At 41.6% G+C, this 18,624-nt stretch overlaps 1 protein-coding gene across 1 annotated transcript in view; it reads left to right on the top strand.

The window, feature by feature from the left end:
* The first annotated feature begins 7,196 nt into the window (after positions 1–7,196).
* Positions 7,197–18,624, top strand: part of LACTB2 (lactamase beta 2) — a 30,216-nt gene continuing 18,788 nt past the window's right edge. Inside the window, exons 1-2 of the mRNA XM_019925192.3 lie at positions 7,197–7,470; positions 13,579–13,742. Coding sequence (XP_019780751.1) covers positions 7,349–7,470; positions 13,579–13,742 — 286 coding nt within the window. The 5' untranslated portion in view covers positions 7,197–7,348. The remainder of the gene's footprint in view (positions 7,471–13,578; positions 13,743–18,624) is intronic.

The raw sequence follows: 18,624 nt of genomic DNA, 5'->3' as shown, positions 1-18,624 counted from the left end.
TATACACGGAGAGGAGAAAGGAGTTGGGAGTAGGAAGCAAATGCAATTTTAATCCTTTAAATATTCTTTCATATTGTTTGAGTTTTTTACAACAGACATGTACTAAGGTATTATATAATTTCTTAAAATAAAAACAATAGTAAATGATATTTATAAAGAATTTTGATGACTGGAGAAAGTATTTATTCTACTAATAATAGCTAACGTTTACTTACCACTATGTGCCAGGCATTGAGCTAAATGCTGTACATAAAATGTCCTCATTTAATTCTTACATCAAACTTAGGAGGTAGATATTACTATTGTGAACCCTATTTTATAAACGTAAGCTGAAAGCAATCTGCAGATGAGATTTGTGTGACTCAACAGTGGTGTCTTTTTTTTTTTTTTTTTTTTGGCCATGCTGTGTAGCCAGGGATCGAACCCATGCCCCCTGCAGTGGAATTGCAGAGTCCTAACCACTGGACCGCCAGGGAAGTCCCTAATTAATTGCTAACATTTCATACAAAAATCTAGAATTCTCCCTGCTACTGAAAAACTCAAAGATCTGCTACAGTAGACTATCATTCCTTCATCAGCAGTGGGCACCCCCCTAATGGCATAGGCTCTCTCAAGTTCACCACAGTAGCCAGCCACCACACTTCAGTCATTTCAGTCATTTCAGCTGGGTCTCAATGCCAATTCACCTACCTAATAGCTGTGTGGCCTTAAATATGCTCCTTTACCTCCCTTTGTCTTATTTTCTTCCTCTGAAATATGGAGATAATAATGGTATATACCACAGAGGGTTACTGTGAAGGTTAAGAAAGATAATATATATAATACATACAAACCTCTAGAAAAGTACCTGGCATAGTCAGGGCTTAATAAATGTTAGTTATCATTATTATCTTGCCTGTCTGCCTGACATCTGTAAGCATCTGCATTTGCAATCTTTGACTTCATTTTAAAGAATGTTAAGTGAAAAAATACTATGTTATAATCCCAAAGCTTTGAAAATGCAAAGGAAATATGACTGGAGAAATACAAAACATGTTAGCAGTGATTTTATCTGGGGAATTAATGGTATTATAGATGATTTTTTTCTTCTTCATTCTTTTCTATATTTATGGGCTGAATAGTTTCCCCCCCAAAACTCATATGTTGAAGTGCTAACCCTCAATGTGACTCTATCTAGAGATAGGTCTTTACGGAGGTAAAAAGGTTGAAAGAAGTCACAAGAATGGGTCCCTAATCCAATAGGACTGGTGTCCTTATAAGAAAGGACACAGCAAGAAAGGAGCCATCTGCAACCCAAAGAAAGAGGCCTCACCAGAAACCAGTCTTGCTGGCACCTCGAGGCTGGACTTCCAGTCTCCAGAACTGTGAGAAAAATTAATTTCTGTCATGTAAGCAACCCAGTCTGGTGTATTCTCTTAAGGCAGCCTGAGTAGACTAACACCCTGTGTTCTATAAAGAACATTTATTACTTTAAAAACTAGGAGGAGAAAGTGTTACTTAAAAAAAACACACAACCTAATACTTAACAGTGTTCTTGTCATTTTAGCACTTTTAAGTATTTTGTTTACAAGTCTTCAGAATAATATTAAAAGATATTTCACTCTTCTTACAGAAAAAAACGAAAGCTCATTATCACTACTTTTCCTGTCAAGAATGTCGTGGCCAAACAGGACGGAAAAATAATTTTAAAATCTGAGTATTTCCAATCTAGCAGGCCACGAATTTCCCTGCAATAAGTTTCTAATCTTAAAATGAAAGACATCATGCCCAGTATAAGCATGGAGCTTAGGAGAATGAGATTTAATCAAAAGGTTCTGTTTAATTGAATATTTACTTAAACCTACCATGTGCTATTTTAAGCTCTTGAGATAGATCATGTGACAAAAGAGACAAAAATCCCTGCCATTATGGAACTTACATCCTAGCAGAGAAAGACAGTCAATCAACGATAAAAATAATAAGTAAATTAGGTATCATATTAGAAGGTGATAAGCACTATAGAAAGAACAGAGCAATGTTAAGGGAAATCAGGAGTTGGAATAGAGGCAGGTGCACCACAGGTTGCAATTTTAATTAGAATGGTCAGAGCAGGCCTCACTAAGAAGGTGGCATTTGAGTAATGAAATTAGCCATGTGGCTGTCATATGAAAAAGATTGCCAGGTGGAAGGAATAGTGAGTTCGGAAGTCTAATGTACTAGATTTTGAGCATGTGGAACAAAATTCCACAGAATATTGGCAGATGCCTTAACATGGTTATACTGGATGTGTTTAATGTGTACCCAGGTCCTGTTTTAACATCATTTAAAAAAACGTACTTTCCTAAGCTTTACTATCTAGGAAAAAAAATATTGCCATATATAGTGGAAGAATAGATAGTAAGACTAGTAGCTACCACTGCTGAGTATTTACTATGTGTGAAGTGTTTTACAAACTTTATTTTATTTAATTCTCACAAATTTCTATAAGAAGGGTATCATTGGTCCCATTTTACAGATCATGGAACTGAGGCTTAGAGATGTTGGTATTTAGGTGAGTTATCTCTAATGAGTAAACTGATTTCAATATACAGGCACACCTTGGAGACACTGCGGGTTTGATTCCAGACCACCACAATATAGCAAATATCGCAATAAGTGAGCCACACACATTTTTTGGTTGCATATAAAAGTTATGTTTACACTATACTGCAGTCTATTAAGTGTGCAATTCTGTCTAAAAGCCTGTGCATTAAGTGTGCAAAAAAATGTGTATACATTAATTTAAAAAGACTTTATTGCTAAAAAATGCTAACCATGATCTGAGCCTTCAGCGAGTCAAAATCTTTTTGCAAGAGTAAAAGTTCACTGGGACTTCCCTGGTGGTCCAGTGGGTGAAACCCCGTGCTCCCAATGCAGGGACCTGGGTTCAATCCCTGGGCCGGGGAACTGGATCCCACATGCCACAACTAAGAGTTTGCACGCTGCGACTAAAAGATCCCACGCGCCGCAACTAAGACCCAGTGCAGCCAAATAAATAAATAAATATTTTTTTAAAAAAAAAGAAGAGTAAAAGATCCCTAATCACAGAACACCATAACAATATATAACAAATATAACAATAATGAAAAAGTTTGAAATATTGCGGGAATTACCAAAATGTGACAGTGACACAAAGGGAGCAAATGCTGTTCGAAAAATGGTGCTGGTCGACTTGCTCAATGCAGGGTTGCCAAAATCTCCAATTTGTAAAAACCACAATATCTGAGAAGCACAATAAAGCAAAGGGCAATAAAACGAGGTAGACCTCCATGTGTGCGTTTCTTAATCACTCTCCCCACAAAGAGAGCTTCCTTTACCTGGCATGCATGAGGAAAACACTAGCCATTTTGAGACAAGATTTACAAGATGGGAAAAAATAATTTCTAAGAAACTTAGAAATTGCATTACTGGCAGAACATCAGACTCAATAAACTAATCTGATCTGGCAACTTCTAAATTCCTAATTTAGTGAAACAGAACATAACACCAACTAGAAGGAAAACTACACAGCGAAGTACATAATAAACATAGCAGCTCTCATAAAAAAGGGCCTGCAGCTCCTTCAGTAACCACATAGTTGTATAACTTGCATGAAGGATAGCTCATCTTTATCCCTACACTTGATCATTGTTCCAATACCACCTTAGCAGAAATAATGCCACCTACAAAATTTGACTTCAGTTAGAGAATTCAGGACACTTACTGACGTAATAGGACAGTTTCAATACAATTTCATTCAGAGGTCAACCCAGCTATGTGGCTACCTGGCTGCCAGCCAAAATACATAACCTTTGCCCACTGTAGATGATCTCTTCACAATAAAGAAGATACCTGAAAGAAATACAAACGAGCAGACTTTCATTTATCAATCAAACTTAACATGTAAAATACGGGCTTACTTGTTACATATAAGAAGCCTTCTTTAACTCAAAGTCCCTTCTGGAAAACCTTCATCCTGGGAATCTTTCATTTCTTCTTCTCTGAAAATAAGCATAATTAAGGGATGTGTAAACCTTGAACATCGAAACTAAAATGAAACTGAAATCACCTGTTAGTCATATGTGGGATTTTCTAATCCAGTGATAACAGAGTCTGTATCATTGTGACCACAGTACACTCCTTTTTAACCATCACATTGGGGGAAGGAATTACATGGCTCCTTTTACAGGTTGACTAGGTTACAAGCCTTTACTGTATTATCAATTAAGTTTTAAGAAGACACAATTTGCCTCACAGTATATCTAAGTGGACAATTCATGTTTGAAAGGGAGAGAGAGATTCTTGAATCTGAAATACTCTAATAAAGAATTTATCATTAACAGAGCCTACTTATTTTTTCAAACTGTATATACCTTCTCAAACCCTATGCCCTAAGAATATATGATTGTTGGTTTCTATTTCGAAAATAAACACTACAGTTCTTCTATTTCCAAGCCTTTGCTCAAGTTATTTACTATTTACTTCTACCTCCATCTTCCTGAAGTTCTATCAGTCTTTAAGAATCAGCTCAAAACCCACCCCCTCTAAGTTTTCCGAGATCTTCCCAATCAATTTGATTCTCTCCTTCTTCCTTGCAATCCCATCACTTCAGCTATACTTCTCTAGGATTTACCCACATATGCTTTAAAATAAGATCATATACATCTCCTTCCTGGTAATACACCTCTAGAAAGCTAACTATCTTATTCATTTTAACACACACCCACACGTCCACAACAATACTTTACATGTTATAGGTAGAGGATAAATTATTGTAAATGTACTGAACAGAATGTAAAAATCATTGGTCTTATTTGTTGGGGAGGAACTTAAACTTCAAGTCTCACTGCTAAACATATTCACAAAGACTCAATTTTCTCTCTGTAGCCTATATCTTTCTTCTGAGCTCAACCCATATATCTGTCTGTAGATTTCTTTATGAGGATATCCCACAACCGCCTCAATTTAAACTAGTCTAAACCAACTTCATTACCTACCCTCTGTTCCTCCTCTTCTGCTAGTGTCTAATGTCTCCTTCTATGACTCTACTCAAGTCACTTAACTTTTAAATTATTTGTTGGGCCCATTTCTTCATCTACCCAGTGAAGAGCTTGACAATGAATTCAATTAAATCTTGATGGAAGGCACAAGGGAAATTTTAATTAAAAAAAAAAAAAAGCTAAGGGACAATAGAATGGAGCTGCCCATGTAATCAGTTCCACCCTCTTTTCAAAGGTTTGCTGACTTTCCAGCAGAGAATTTTTAGAAAGGGAAAATAGCTTCTTGCCTGAAGAGCTATTAACAGATAGCAGACAAATAACTAAATATTGGTAAGCTGAAAATACCTGATGTAGGGAATTTTGATGGTTATTCCAAGCAATTTTTAATTGCTTGCCTTCCCGTTGCAAAGGGGATAATTTACATGATTATTTCAATGAAGGTTTTTGAAACACATGAAGAATAGACCTTTGAGACACAGGCAAAGAAATCTGTCACACATAATCCAGGTGTGTTTTCAAGAAATCTGGAGTATTAAACTGATGATTTGTAAAATAAATACTGTATAAATAGCAAGAGTTCTTTCTTCAGGAATTCCTGACCAAAAAGGATGTTAAAAATGCATGTCCATGTTTATTGCTAGTAAATAAAAACAAAATTAATCTTTGTATATTAAAAAAAGTGCACGTCCAAATTGTAGAACCACAGGCATCTCATGTGTCAAGTTCTCACTTGTTTTGAAAAAGGGGTCGGGGTGCCGGTTACATAATTGCCATAACTGGACACAAGTGACCGTGGGATCCGTGCGTTTCCTGTTAAGGACACTGTAACTCGATTTTTTTTTTTTAATGGGGAGGGTTAGTTAACACTGGGGTAGTTAACGCTCAGCGGATTAGAAAAGGACTCCTTACAAAGATAAGTACTTCACGTCCTGGACCCAAGCCCCCAACACGCAGGCCACCCTGCTTCTCTGGGTAGGCGAGCGGCACGAGGCAGGAGAGGAGCTCCCTGAATCTGCGGGCCCGGGGCAGGTGCTGGCGCAAGGCAGCGAGACGAACAAGGCTTCAGACGCAGGGCTGGGCTCACAGAACGCTCACCTGGGCAAGTCCCCAAGTCTCCGTCTTGCGTTTGTAAAGTGGGCATAAAAATAGTGCCTTCCCTCTTCACGTTGGGAAGCTTAAATGAGAGAGTGGCACTCAGCACAGCAGTAAGCGCTAAATAAACCTTCGTTACTGCTGTTTATTGTAAAAGGACACACACACACACAGGACACACAGGACACACACAGGACACACCACACACACACAGGACACACACACGACACACAACACACACACACGACACACAACACACACACAGGACAGCGCACATAGGACACACACACGACACACAGGACACACACACGACACAGGACACACACAGGACACACACACAGGACACACACACGATACACATGACACACACTCACGACACAGGACACACACACAGGACACACGACACACAGGACACACGACACACAGGACACACACAGGACACACGACATACACACACAGGACACACACAAGACACAGGACACACACAAGACACATGACACACACACACAGGACACACACAGGACACAGGACACAGCACACACAGGACACAGGACACACAGGACACACGACACAGGACACACACAACACACACACGACACACAGGACACACAAACGACACACACAGCACACACAGGACACACACACACACACACACACACACACACACACACACCCCTCACCCTCGCCTGAGAACCCGACGAGCGATCCTTCCCGGGATTTCGTCCTCAGTAACTAACCCCAAACCCCTCGCTCCATCACAAAACTTCCCCGGTTAAAAGGTCTCTCGTGCACTTGAATGAACTCGCCTGCCTGGACACAAACTACTGCGAAGGCACCACTTTCTACGACAGGCGGCAGCGCCCACAGGCCGGGAACCCAGCCTAGCCTCGGGGCGCCTCACACCACACGCCCACGAACTCCCTCGCGCTGCGGCCCGCGAAACCTGGGCAGCGTCACGTGGCCGCTGGCCCCGCCCCTCGCGCAGCAACCGACTCCCCTCCCTTCCCGCGCCGCTCGCGCGTCGTCACGTGCTCGCGGGCCCCGCCCGCGGCACAGCGGCTGATTTCCCCCTGCCCTTCCCTGCGCTTCACGTGACCTCTGCCCCTGGCCCAGTAGCCGAGCCACACCCCGCTCCGCACGCGCGGCATCACGTGACAGCTGGTCCTCCACCCACGACCCACCCCCGCCAACGGCCTGGTTGCTTGTTCCGCGGTCCGGCGACTCTTCTAGTTCAGCGCGGGCGAGCGGCAGAGGGGGAGATGGCAGCCGCCCTGCAGCGCGTGGAACGGCTGTCCAGTCGGGTGATTCGCGTCCTGGGCTGTAACCCGGGCCCCATGACCTTGCAGGGCACCAACACCTACCTGGTGGGGACGGGCCCCAGGTAAACGTTTCCCCCCCAACCTCGCATCCTACACACCGACCCGCGGGACGCACGGAGCTGGGGCTGCGATGGCTGCTCGCCGCGGGGGCTGTGCGCCCGCAGCCGGCACCACGGCGTCCCGCCCCAAGCGGGCGGGACCACCCCCAGATCACGACCACCCTGGGTGGTCAACTCTCTAGCTTACAGCTGGCTAATGAAAAAAACCACTTCGTGATTTTGAGACCTAATTTACTTTGCATGATATTAAATGCCAGGATGAGCGTGTTTAAGCTGTTGAGAAACTAGAAATCGCCTGGAGTTAATCCAGGAAAGCGTTTACTTTCCACACCTGACTTTCACTGGTGTTTGGCCCGGAGTTTAACTTCGCTTCGCAAAAGCGATTCGTTGTGCTGAGGCCTTTTTCTTAACTCGGCAGCAGAGGGCAGGATTTTCTTGCTTCAAATTGCTCGAGTCTGTTGAAGAGCCCCCTAGCTCTTGGGAAAGAGAAGCTAACTTTGTTTTTGTTGCTGTTGTGTGGCCTTATGTAAATTACTCTGCGGAGGGAATAGCCTGTCTGTATTTCTAAGATTTTTCTCTTGTTCAGATGCATTCTATTTTAGTGGAATTATGCAGACATGGGAACATGTGATTTACTGCACAATAAGTGCACTGAGCAATTTTTGTATGGTACTTAGTCTTTAGTATACTCTAGATAATAGAAAATGAAAATAAGATATAGTTCCGCTTGAGCCCAGAATTTAATTGTTCAGCCCGGACGTGTTACAATTAGTAAAATATAGTTGATTACGAAAAACGGTTTAATAAGTATAGTTTATTGGGCTTTCATTTGAAGTATCCACTGTATTTGCCTTTTTCCAGTAAATCACCATTTTAGAAGCAACAGGATGGAGGGTCTGGAAGTACTGCACATCAAGCAGAAAGCAACAAGTTGAGTCCAGGGTAAACAAGGCAGGGTCAGAGCTTTGAGCTGCTTCCGGAATCGAGGAGAACAGAAAATTAAGCAGCAAAAATACCTGATATCTGGCGTAGAGTCTGGGTTAGCTGAGACTCCCTCACCCTAGGAAGTACATAGATATGCTCTTCACTTTTCAGTGTGTCATCTTAAACGAGCTCTAAAAGACAGTACCTAACATGAAAATTGCATGTAGTCAAAATTATCCTAGAAAGTCTCTCAGGAAAACACTATGTTGGAGATCAGTGTACTCTCTGTAAGTTCAACACAGCCTGCTTTTCTTCCAGCGGTGAAACAGATGGCTGGTTCTGTTTGAAAACCAGATGAAGAAGTTGGCTTAGGTTTAGGGGCCGTGTTGTATGAAAAATCCATACTGTGTCTTTAAACACTAGAATCACACTCTGCGTGGCAAGGTGCTGGTGCTAAAAGACATGAGGAATCTGAAACTGATTGAGGGAAGAGCAGATTCATGGCCTTCCATCTTACACTGCTTAGACTTCTACCCACATAAGCTTAGGGAGTGGAACGGCCAGTGGAATCACTGATAGATGAGAGAGAGGTGATGGTGAACCCATGCAGTTGAACTAGAATACGTTGATGTACAGATGCTGCTGCTCTGCTGTATAAAGTAGATGTTAGGTGGCTAGGAATGAATATTAGTTGGGTCCAAGTAAGTGGTTCTGATAATGGTATCCATCTCTTCTACTAAGATCACAGGTGCCTCCTGTATCACTAAACCCAATGGCATTTTTCCATTCCCATCTTACTTGAACTTCAATATCTTTTAATGCTATTGACCACTCCCTCCTTGATTTGCTTAACACCGCATTCTCCTGGTTTCCTCTCACCTCTCTAGCTACTCTTATACAATTTCCTTTCTAGAATCATCCTCTTCACCAAGTATTTTAAGTGTATGAGCCCTTCACAAGGCAATCCTACTCTTTCTTCTGTTCCCATTGTTATGTTCTTTACCTAGGGGATCTTGTCTACTTCCTTGGCTTCACCTGTTTTATTCATTAGTAACTCCAAATTTATAGCTCCAGTATAGACAAATCCACGCTTCGTCGTCAGACTAGGATAGCCAACTGGTTTCTTAAATCTCTAGTTGGAGCCTCACAGCCACTTGAAACTCATTGTTTCCCACTGGTCTTCTTCTAGTCATCCAAATCTTGGTAAAGAGAACCATCCCCACATTTGATCAAGGCAAATACTTACGTACCCTCCTTGACATTTTTCTTTGCTTCCTGCACGCTCGTATCCAAGCCATTAAGAAGATCTCAGCATTTTCACTGCTGTCACCCAGTCCAAGCCAGTACAACTCTTGCTTACACTTTTAAAATAGGCTTCTCTGCATCTACTTTTGTCCCTGTTCAATCCATTCTCCCCCACGTAGCCAAAGGAGTATTGTGGGGTTCTTGTGTTTTGTGTTCTGGTCTCTTATCCTGCAGCAGGGTAGCCTAGCTTATTCACTGGCTAGTTTCAGGGTTCCAGTGGAGTGAGGGGAAGCGCTGAAAGACCTGGAGGCTGAGGCTTACGAATGGCAAGCCATCACTCTCATGTCACTCTGTTTTCAGTAGGAAAACCCAGTGTAAGTCCATACTCAAAGGATGCGGAAACAGACTGCCATCCTTGATGGGAGGAGCTTCCAAGTGACATTTCAAGGGACATTATTATACGTAGGTGAAACGTGAAACTTTTTTCCTTGCCGTATGCTTAAAATGAGGTCTGTTTGTAAAGTAGTAATACAACTTGGTCTTGATTAAGTTGTCCTTTAATAAAACACCTCTGGTATTTTTTTAAAGTTTTGGGAGACATAATATTTCTTACAGACTCTTTTAAATGTTATTTGATAAAAAAGAAAACCTTCATTCATAGTAGAAACATTTCTAAGTGCCTACTGTGTCTCAGGCAATATACTAGGAGTCTCCTATGGACTTGGTAGAAAAAATACACACATAACAGTAGTTTTGCTTTCACTTGGCTTGGCGAATTGTAGATACCATAAATCAAATAGCCCCCAGGGAATTCCCTGGTGGTCCAGTGGTTAGGACTTCGTGCTCTCACTCCCGAGGGTCTGGGTTCAATCCCCGGTTGGGGAACTAAGATCCCACTAGCCTCAGTGTGGCCAAAAAAAAACCCAAAAAACATATAGCCCCCAAAATGGATATATAATTTAACGAGGCTGATGAAGAGTCAGTCTGGAGTTCTGGAACCGTACAATTAAAGGTTTTAATCTAGTCACTGGAGAGGTTTCGTAAGGGTGTGGCGATTCAGTTGGCATCAGAAGTCACAGAAGAGGTGTGTCTGGCTGCATTTAAAACTTCGTGATTCACCAACATAACAGAGTTGGATTTCTTGGAAGATGGAAACCAGAAGGCCTTGTGATATGCTGATCTCCGACCTGTCATCACCCTGAGTCAAGCTTCTCTCCCATCCCGGCCACATGGGCTCTATCCACTCCGCCTCAGAGCTTTCATGCCTACTTTCCTCTCTGTCTCCCATTTACCCTTCTCTTCACCCAGCCAACCTCACTCATCCTTTAGAGCTCTGTTAAAATAACATTTCCTCAATAAAGCCTTCCCTGACGCCTTACACTGTGATAGGTTAATGTAGTACACTGCCTTAGCATTCCATGCCTGTCATGGCCCTTATGTCAATAATAAAATGATTTTTTGTGTGTAGGAAGAAGCTTAATGTATTTCCCCAACTCCACTCCCCACTAGCATATAAATTCAATGAAGGCTTATTTATTACTGTATCTCTGGCACCTAGCACAGAGCCTTGTACATAGTACAGTAAATATTTGCTGAATGAATGAGCATTCTCTTTTTCCCTTCATTTGCTCTGTTAGGATTCTATTACTGCTGGATAACTGCAGTTTTAACCAGTCTTCCTTCCTCTTTCTGATCAGCCCATAGATGCCAAATGAATTTCCCTAAAGCACTCAGACTTACCGTGATGCCTAGTACAGAGGTATTCAGTAAACGTTTGAATGGACCAATAATAGCTAGGTCTTCCAAAGAGTATTTCCACATTCCTCCTCTGCCTAGAACCTCTAAAAGATGGAGTTTTAATCTTTACTATTAAAATTGTAAATACCTTGAGGGTGAGTATACTATTTCTTCTTAATAGGAAAAGGCAGTCTACTGGACTAGTTGGGGTTAAGACGCTGGGCTCTGATTATCAGGTCCCAGTACCTGGCTCATAGCTGTGGACAAGACAGTTGATTCGCTAAGCGTCAGATTCCTTATCTATACAGTGAGGGTTGTATCGTACCCACCTCAGATGGATGTTATGAGGATTCAGTGAAATTTAAGTGAAAATTCATACCTAAAGGACTTAAATTCTAGAACGGGGAAAGCACGTCTGCTATTACTTTACTCACTTTTTCCTCCCTTATAACATCCAGACAATACTGGGTTTATAGTAGGTGCTCAGAAAGTACTTAATGATTTTGTGAGAGGGACAGCAAATTGACAGAGACCATTTAATAGCTATCTCAATGTTGATAGAAAATACCTAATTGAGGAAGTTGATGACACTAACTCCCATTAGTTGAAGAATTTTTTTCTCCGTTCACGTAGCAGATTGTTACTGCATGCCAGGCCCTGTGCTCTGGTGAATAAATTGGTCACAGACCTGTACAGGTTCTTCTGCACTCTTCTCTTGTCCCCTGGATTAGCATAACTCACATTTGCAAAATGACATACTAAGATAGGGTATTGTCTGGGCTGTGAAGGACACAGCCCACCTAGAGATGACAGTGTCTGATCCTCTGCACTAATTCTTCACAGACTTCATTGATAGACTTGCTGTTTGTTAAGGAGGGAACTTTTTCCAGTTTACAGCTGAGGTTGTACTTACGCCACATGAAGAATGATTCTAGGCGCTTCCCATGTAGTCCACTTCCTCCAGAGACCCACAGTGTGTCTTGAATGGACAAGTGACTGTGAAACCAAGTCCCCCTAAAGCCACGTTTCCTTACCGAGTTTATGACTAATCTCTCTATCCGAAACTTTACTCCCTTTCTTGTCCCCTCTGCCCTCAGTCCTCTGCTACCTAAATATTCATCCACCAGAGTCAGATGACTAAAATTGCTGTAGTCAACAACATCGTTCATGTACTAAAATTGCTGTTACAGATGTCATCATTAACATACAAAGGTGGTTTCTCCAGGGCAAGATGGGTTTTTGTCTTGCAAGAAAGGCATGGCACATAGCAGATCATAACAGTTATTGATGAATTAATACACAAATAGAATGACTGAAACTTTGCATCAAGATGAATCATCTCTCCCCCAGCCTGAATTCGGGAGGGATTCCTGTGAAACAGCGTGAATTTAAGAAGTCAGTGAATTGGTTCTGGAGGAGGAAAATGTCACCCTGATTTCTTCCAGAAAACTTCAGAGAGAAAGACCATCATCCCATAAAATAGTGAGAAAGGGCAAACAAAGTAGAAGGTGGGTTCAGAACCACAAGCAGAAAAAGATAACTAATGAGGTGGTCTGAGTAGAGAAAGGAAGCAGCTCAGACACTCCCCGAAACTTCCCTGCTGCCTGCACTTTCACGTAAGGCAGCCCGTGTAAAACTTCGGGGATCGGTTGTGTGTATAGTGCAGAAGACTGGGTTTCCTTAGGGATACCATCGAATCAGATTCTTTCATATCTCCGAGATATTTGAGGATGTTGTAAAAGATCTCAAAGGCAGGGTGGATAAAAGTGCCTCTTCTGGCACCAGAATACCTGGGTGCAAATGCTGCTTCTGCCCTATCTTTGCAGAGTAACCTTGGGCAAGTTACTTAATTTCTGGATATAATAATGAAATGCCTACTTCAAAACGGTGTTACGAGAAATGCAATTGTTAAAATATGTCAGGTCCTTGGAACAGTGCCTTATTTCTTTTAAGTGCTATGTAAGTGTTGAATACCATTGCTATTATTCCTTGTTCAGACTCACATTTATAAGTTTTTTTCAGAGAACTTTCTGAAGGTGAGATGATTATAGTTAAGCTGAAATAACATGCAGCTGCTTTTCAAGCACGTTGGAAGCAAGGCAATTTGTGCAGTTTCTTAAATGTAATGTAAATTATCTGTGTGAGAAACATGCTGATACAAACTCTGTGTTCCGACTGTATGATTATTTTCCATTTAATTTTCAGGAGAATCCTCATTGACACTGGAGAACCAGCAATCCCAGAATACATCATCTGTTTAAAGCAGGCTCTGACAGAATTTAACACAGCCATCCAGGAAATCATAGTGACCCATTGGCACCGTGATCATACCGGAGGCATAGGAGATATTTGTAAAAACATCAGTAATGGTAAACAGAAAACATTCATTAAGCTCATTGAAGAAAACTGTGTCTTCGGAATAATTTACTTTGGTTAACAGAGCTAAGTAAGCTAGTAAACCATTTACTAGCTTACTTACGTATTTTACAGAAATTACTGTAACTTGAACACTATCCCCGGTTTTAACAGAGGAGGCAAGGAAAGGTCCTATTTTCTATGTCAGATCTCTTTGCCCTCTTATTTTTCCCCTTTGCCCAGTGATGAAGATCACTTTTAATTTAGTTTGCATGACAATTACTATTTCAGATTTAATAACTAACTACTGTTGAGCACTTACTGTGTGCCAGGCACTGTGCTGAACGTTTGGCCTGAGGACTGTGAGGCGGTATGTTCTTGTCCACATTCTAAATGTGACCTCACGTCTTCCATAACATAAGGCAATTACCACAATAAACTGAAATACTGGGGAAAGATCATTGTATTGATAATTCTCTGTCCCTGAAACCTATTCAGTACTGACACCTTATCATCTCCCTTATTCCCTCATCCCACCGTCACACACATAGATTCATCCATCCATCCATCCATCCATCCATTCTTTCCTTTAGTGAATACTGGAGGCACTGCTAAATCCAGGTGCCGTGCTTGGCACACGGGACCTAGCAGTGAGCAAAACAAAGACCGCCTTCACGGAGCTTCGTTCTAGTTGAGAAGGTAAATGGTAAATGAATCTTAGGTCAGGTGGTGACAGGTGCTATGAAGAAAAATGAAGCTACATGAAGGCAAGGGGGGAGAGAGTAAAGCGGAGGAGGGTGGTAGCAGTGGTGTCTGGGGTGGAGGGAGAGGGGGTGAGCTGTACAGTGTCTGAGAGGAGGGCACACCCAGCAGAGGGCATTGCCGGGGCAGAGACACTGGAGTGGGACTTTGTGTGTGTCCAAGGCACAGGAAAGACAAGGAGGTCAAGAACGTTCATTCACAAAAGGGATGCATGTAGACATTCGACTAGTGTTTTTTAATGTTTGTAATTATCTTTTTAGGCCTTGAGACTATAATTGGGACACCAAGATATTCTCAGGCACAGCTCCCAATATCACCAGGCGGCCCATTGTAAAGACCTGTCTCCCCTCAGTCTCTTACCCTCTAACCTCCTTTCTTCCAATCCAAAGGGACTGCCCTCCGTAGGAAATCACTCTGTCTTAGTCTGACCTGTCCTCACCTTTCTTTCTCTTGTCCATCATTAAATTTTGTGCATTAAAAAACTATGCCGAGGATCCTTAATTAGCTTTGGGCAGCTCTTTTAGCATGCAGGTCAGCTTGAAAAATTGAAATGTTTATGGCCCCGTTTCTCTCCTTCATAAATCAGCTTTATTGAGCTTGAATTTACATACATAAAATGTACCCATAAAATGTATAGTTTGGCAAACACCTATGTGACCACTCCAGTCAAGATAAAGAACGCTTCCACTACCCCAAAGAAAGGTCCCCTCATGCCGCTCTGCAGTGATTCCCCCTCCAGCTCCAGCAACCACTCATCTGCTTTATAGCACCATAGATTAGTTTTGCCTGTGTTCTAAAGTTTTCTAGAATGGAAGCATACGACATCACTCTTTGGCTTCTTGCACATTAGCATCTTGTTTTTGAGATTCATCCGTTTCATGCATCAGTAGTTTGTTCCTTTCTTATTGCCAAGTAGTAATCCATGGTAGGAATATACCACCATTTGTGTATCCATTCACCTGTTACTGGACAGCTGACCCACTTTCTTTAAATTAAAAATTAAAATAGTTTGGGGTTCCCTACAAATAATGAATATTTATGTGATAGATTACCTATTATGTTGATTTAAAGAAAATCAAAAAGAAATTTGACACTGCTTTATAGCCATGAAAACTTTAATACTTGTTTGAGAAGTGGCTTGTTGTGTTTCGTTCTGAACTTTATTGAAGCTAGACCAGCTACATGCAGACCTTGAGTTCCTCAGCACTGAAATTGTTCGGGTGTACCTTTCAGGATCTCTCCCCAAAAGTTCCATGTATTTCTTCATTCTCTAAATCCTTAATCACTAGCATTCTTGTTCCATTTTGCTTTATAATTTCTTTTTATTCCATATTTTAATAGTTTAAATTTTTTATAATTTTGTTTAACTATTAGTATGGCAGAATTTTTCAAGTACTTTACAATGCTAACTTCCTGTGTTTTGTTTTGTTTTGTTTTTTGCGGTACACGGGCCTCTCACTGTCGTGGCCTCTCCCGTAGCGGAGCACAGGCTCCGGACGCGCAGGATCAGCGGCCATGGCTCACGGGCCCAGCTGCTCCGCGGCATGTGGGATCTTCCCGGACTGGGGCTCGAACCTGCGTCCCCTGCATCGGCAGGCGGACCCTCGACCACTGTGCCACGAGGGAAGCCCACTTCCTGTGTTTTTACAGGCCACACCAAAATTATGAATGCCATTTATAAGATTTCTATGGGAAGTTACGGTAACTCTGAAGTAATCTGCCTGCAAAAATTTAAAATATGATCAGTGTGTGATTTGGGAACTCCTAGTGGCTTACAGGGAGCCAGAATTTTACCAGACATGAGAACTGTATAGCCCCAGGGTGCTCAAGTTTTTTGTTTTGCTTGGTTTGGGGTAAATCTTGTAAAATATATTTTGTTATCTAATTATTATTATTTTGCAGCTGAAGTTGGGCCTTTGCCATGTATTTAACATCCGAGTCCTAGGAGTCAAATGTTTGCTTCTTGCTATTCAATTAGAATGTTAGAAAGTATTATACATGAGCAATATCACATGTATCAGCTTAAATAAGTAGCATTGGCAATGATATTATAATCCATAAACCTTAACAAATGACTGAGGGTTTCCTCCTGTTAAAATAATTACCTGACAGAGACAGAAAGTAGATAAGTGGTTGCCAAGGGCTGGGTGAAGGAGGGAATAGGGAGTGAGTACCATTGGGTAAAGGGTTTCGGAATGTTCTAAAATTTTATAGTGGTTATGGTTGTACAATTCTTTGAATACGCTAAAAAAAAAAAAACAGTGAATTGTACATTTCGAAAGGGTGAATTTTATAGTATGCGAATTACATCTCAATAAGCTTTTATTTGAAATAATAATTACTATCATATGATTGATTTCAGCATGCCCTTCTCCATCTTGCCTGTGTAGATTGCTATTGTGAATAAGATATGTGTTTTCAAATTGGCACATAATTTTAAAAACTGGCACGGAGTTATTTTATAGTGTGATATTTGTTTTGTAATTTTGAGGTAGTTGTGAATTTTTTGGAAGGATCATCTGCCTCACAACTAGAGAAGTAGTATCTCCACTTCTTTACTGAAAAACAAAAGTATGCAGATCACAAATAAAAACAAACAAAAACACCTTGCTGTCTCGCTCTAAATGGAAGACAGCCTTACTGTGTAACGTCAGCTCCCAGAATAGCATATTACTTTTTGCTTCAGCCTCTCAAGATACAAAGCAGTGGAATTTGGCGCTGGAGAGGGAAGGTCTAGTTGCTGTTGTTTTATTTTTATTATTTTTGCGATATTTCTATCCCTTATCCTTCCTACTAGCCAGATTTCTATGCCTTGTCAGTTTTCCTTTGCATGTGTTTTTCTCCCTCCGCATTTCCATTGACACCACTGTAGCCCTAATGCTCATTACCTTCCAGCAGGGTAATTGCAGTCACCCCGTCCTGGTCTTTCTGATCTCTCCCTCTCCAGTCTCCCCACCTACAGCTGCCATACTAATCCACCTATTAACACTATTTCAGTTTCTTCCTAAAGAGTGTATGGTAGCCACATACTGTAACGTTTAAATCCCCCTGTTCTCTGAAAGGCACTTTAAGGCCCTCCATGATCTGAGCTCACCTTACTGTCCCACTCTTTCCAGCCAGGGTTTTGCTTTAGGCAAGTTGGTAGCGTTGTTTGGCACACATGCCACGCTCATCCTCCTTTCTGTGCCTTTCCTAACGCTGTTTCCCTTCCCTACAGGTCTTTCTCTGAACCCTTTGCCATCTTTCTAATTGTTTCTCCTTTCTCTAAACACCTGCTGCTTTTATTAGCTGAATTGTCCATTTAGTATCCCTTAAGTGGGACTGAGTATAGTTCTCTAATTATTGCCTGTTTGTGTTTTATTTCCTCCAACTATGACAGTTTTTAAGCATTTTGGTGTCATGGTCCTTGTATTCACTGTACATGGTATACTGGTTAGATGACTGCCACTCAGCTATTGGTTGGTTAAGTCATTGATTTTCTTTGTGTCAGTGAGGGTACTATGGGTTACATTTATTTTAATGGTTTCATATCTTAGCCCCGGGTTTGGGACTTCCTTTCAGCTTTCACAGAAAGAACTTTACACTATTATCCTTTTATTATTAAGTACTGCCGTGATGCCATAATCTCTTTTATTCTGTGTTAGGCACCTAGATAGGGAAAAGTTCCCAGTTTTGGTATTACTGCCTCTTCAACACCCATCTTTTTTTTTTTTAATCTGTATTTTTTACTGGAGTCTAGTTGATTTACAATGTTGTATTAGTTTCAGGTGTACAGCAAAGTAATTCACTTATAGATATACGTGTATCTGTTCTTTTTCAGATTCTTTTCCTATATAGGTTATTACAGAGTATTGAGTAAAGTTCCCAGTGCTATACAGTATTCAACACCCATCTTGATCTCAAACCTAGCTGAGACTGTGAAGTGCTACTTCCAAATTTTTATATAAAAGAGGAGTGACGGGCTTCCCTGGTGGCGCAGTGGTTGGGAGTCCGCCTGCCTATGCAGGGGACACGGGTTCGTGCCCCGGTCCGGGAGGATCCCACATGCTGCAGAGCGGCTGGGCCCATGAGCCATGGCTGCTGGGCCTGCGCGTCGGGAGCCTGTTGCCCTGCAATGGGAGAGGCCACGGCAGT

This window comes from Tursiops truncatus, chromosome 17 (genome assembly GCF_011762595.2).
Source record: "Tursiops truncatus isolate mTurTru1 chromosome 17, mTurTru1.mat.Y, whole genome shotgun sequence".
Taxonomy (NCBI): Eukaryota; Metazoa; Chordata; class Mammalia; order Artiodactyla; family Delphinidae; genus Tursiops; species Tursiops truncatus.
The sequence above is the reverse complement of the archived record's forward strand: the minus strand, read 5'-3'. Positions and strand labels throughout refer to the sequence as shown.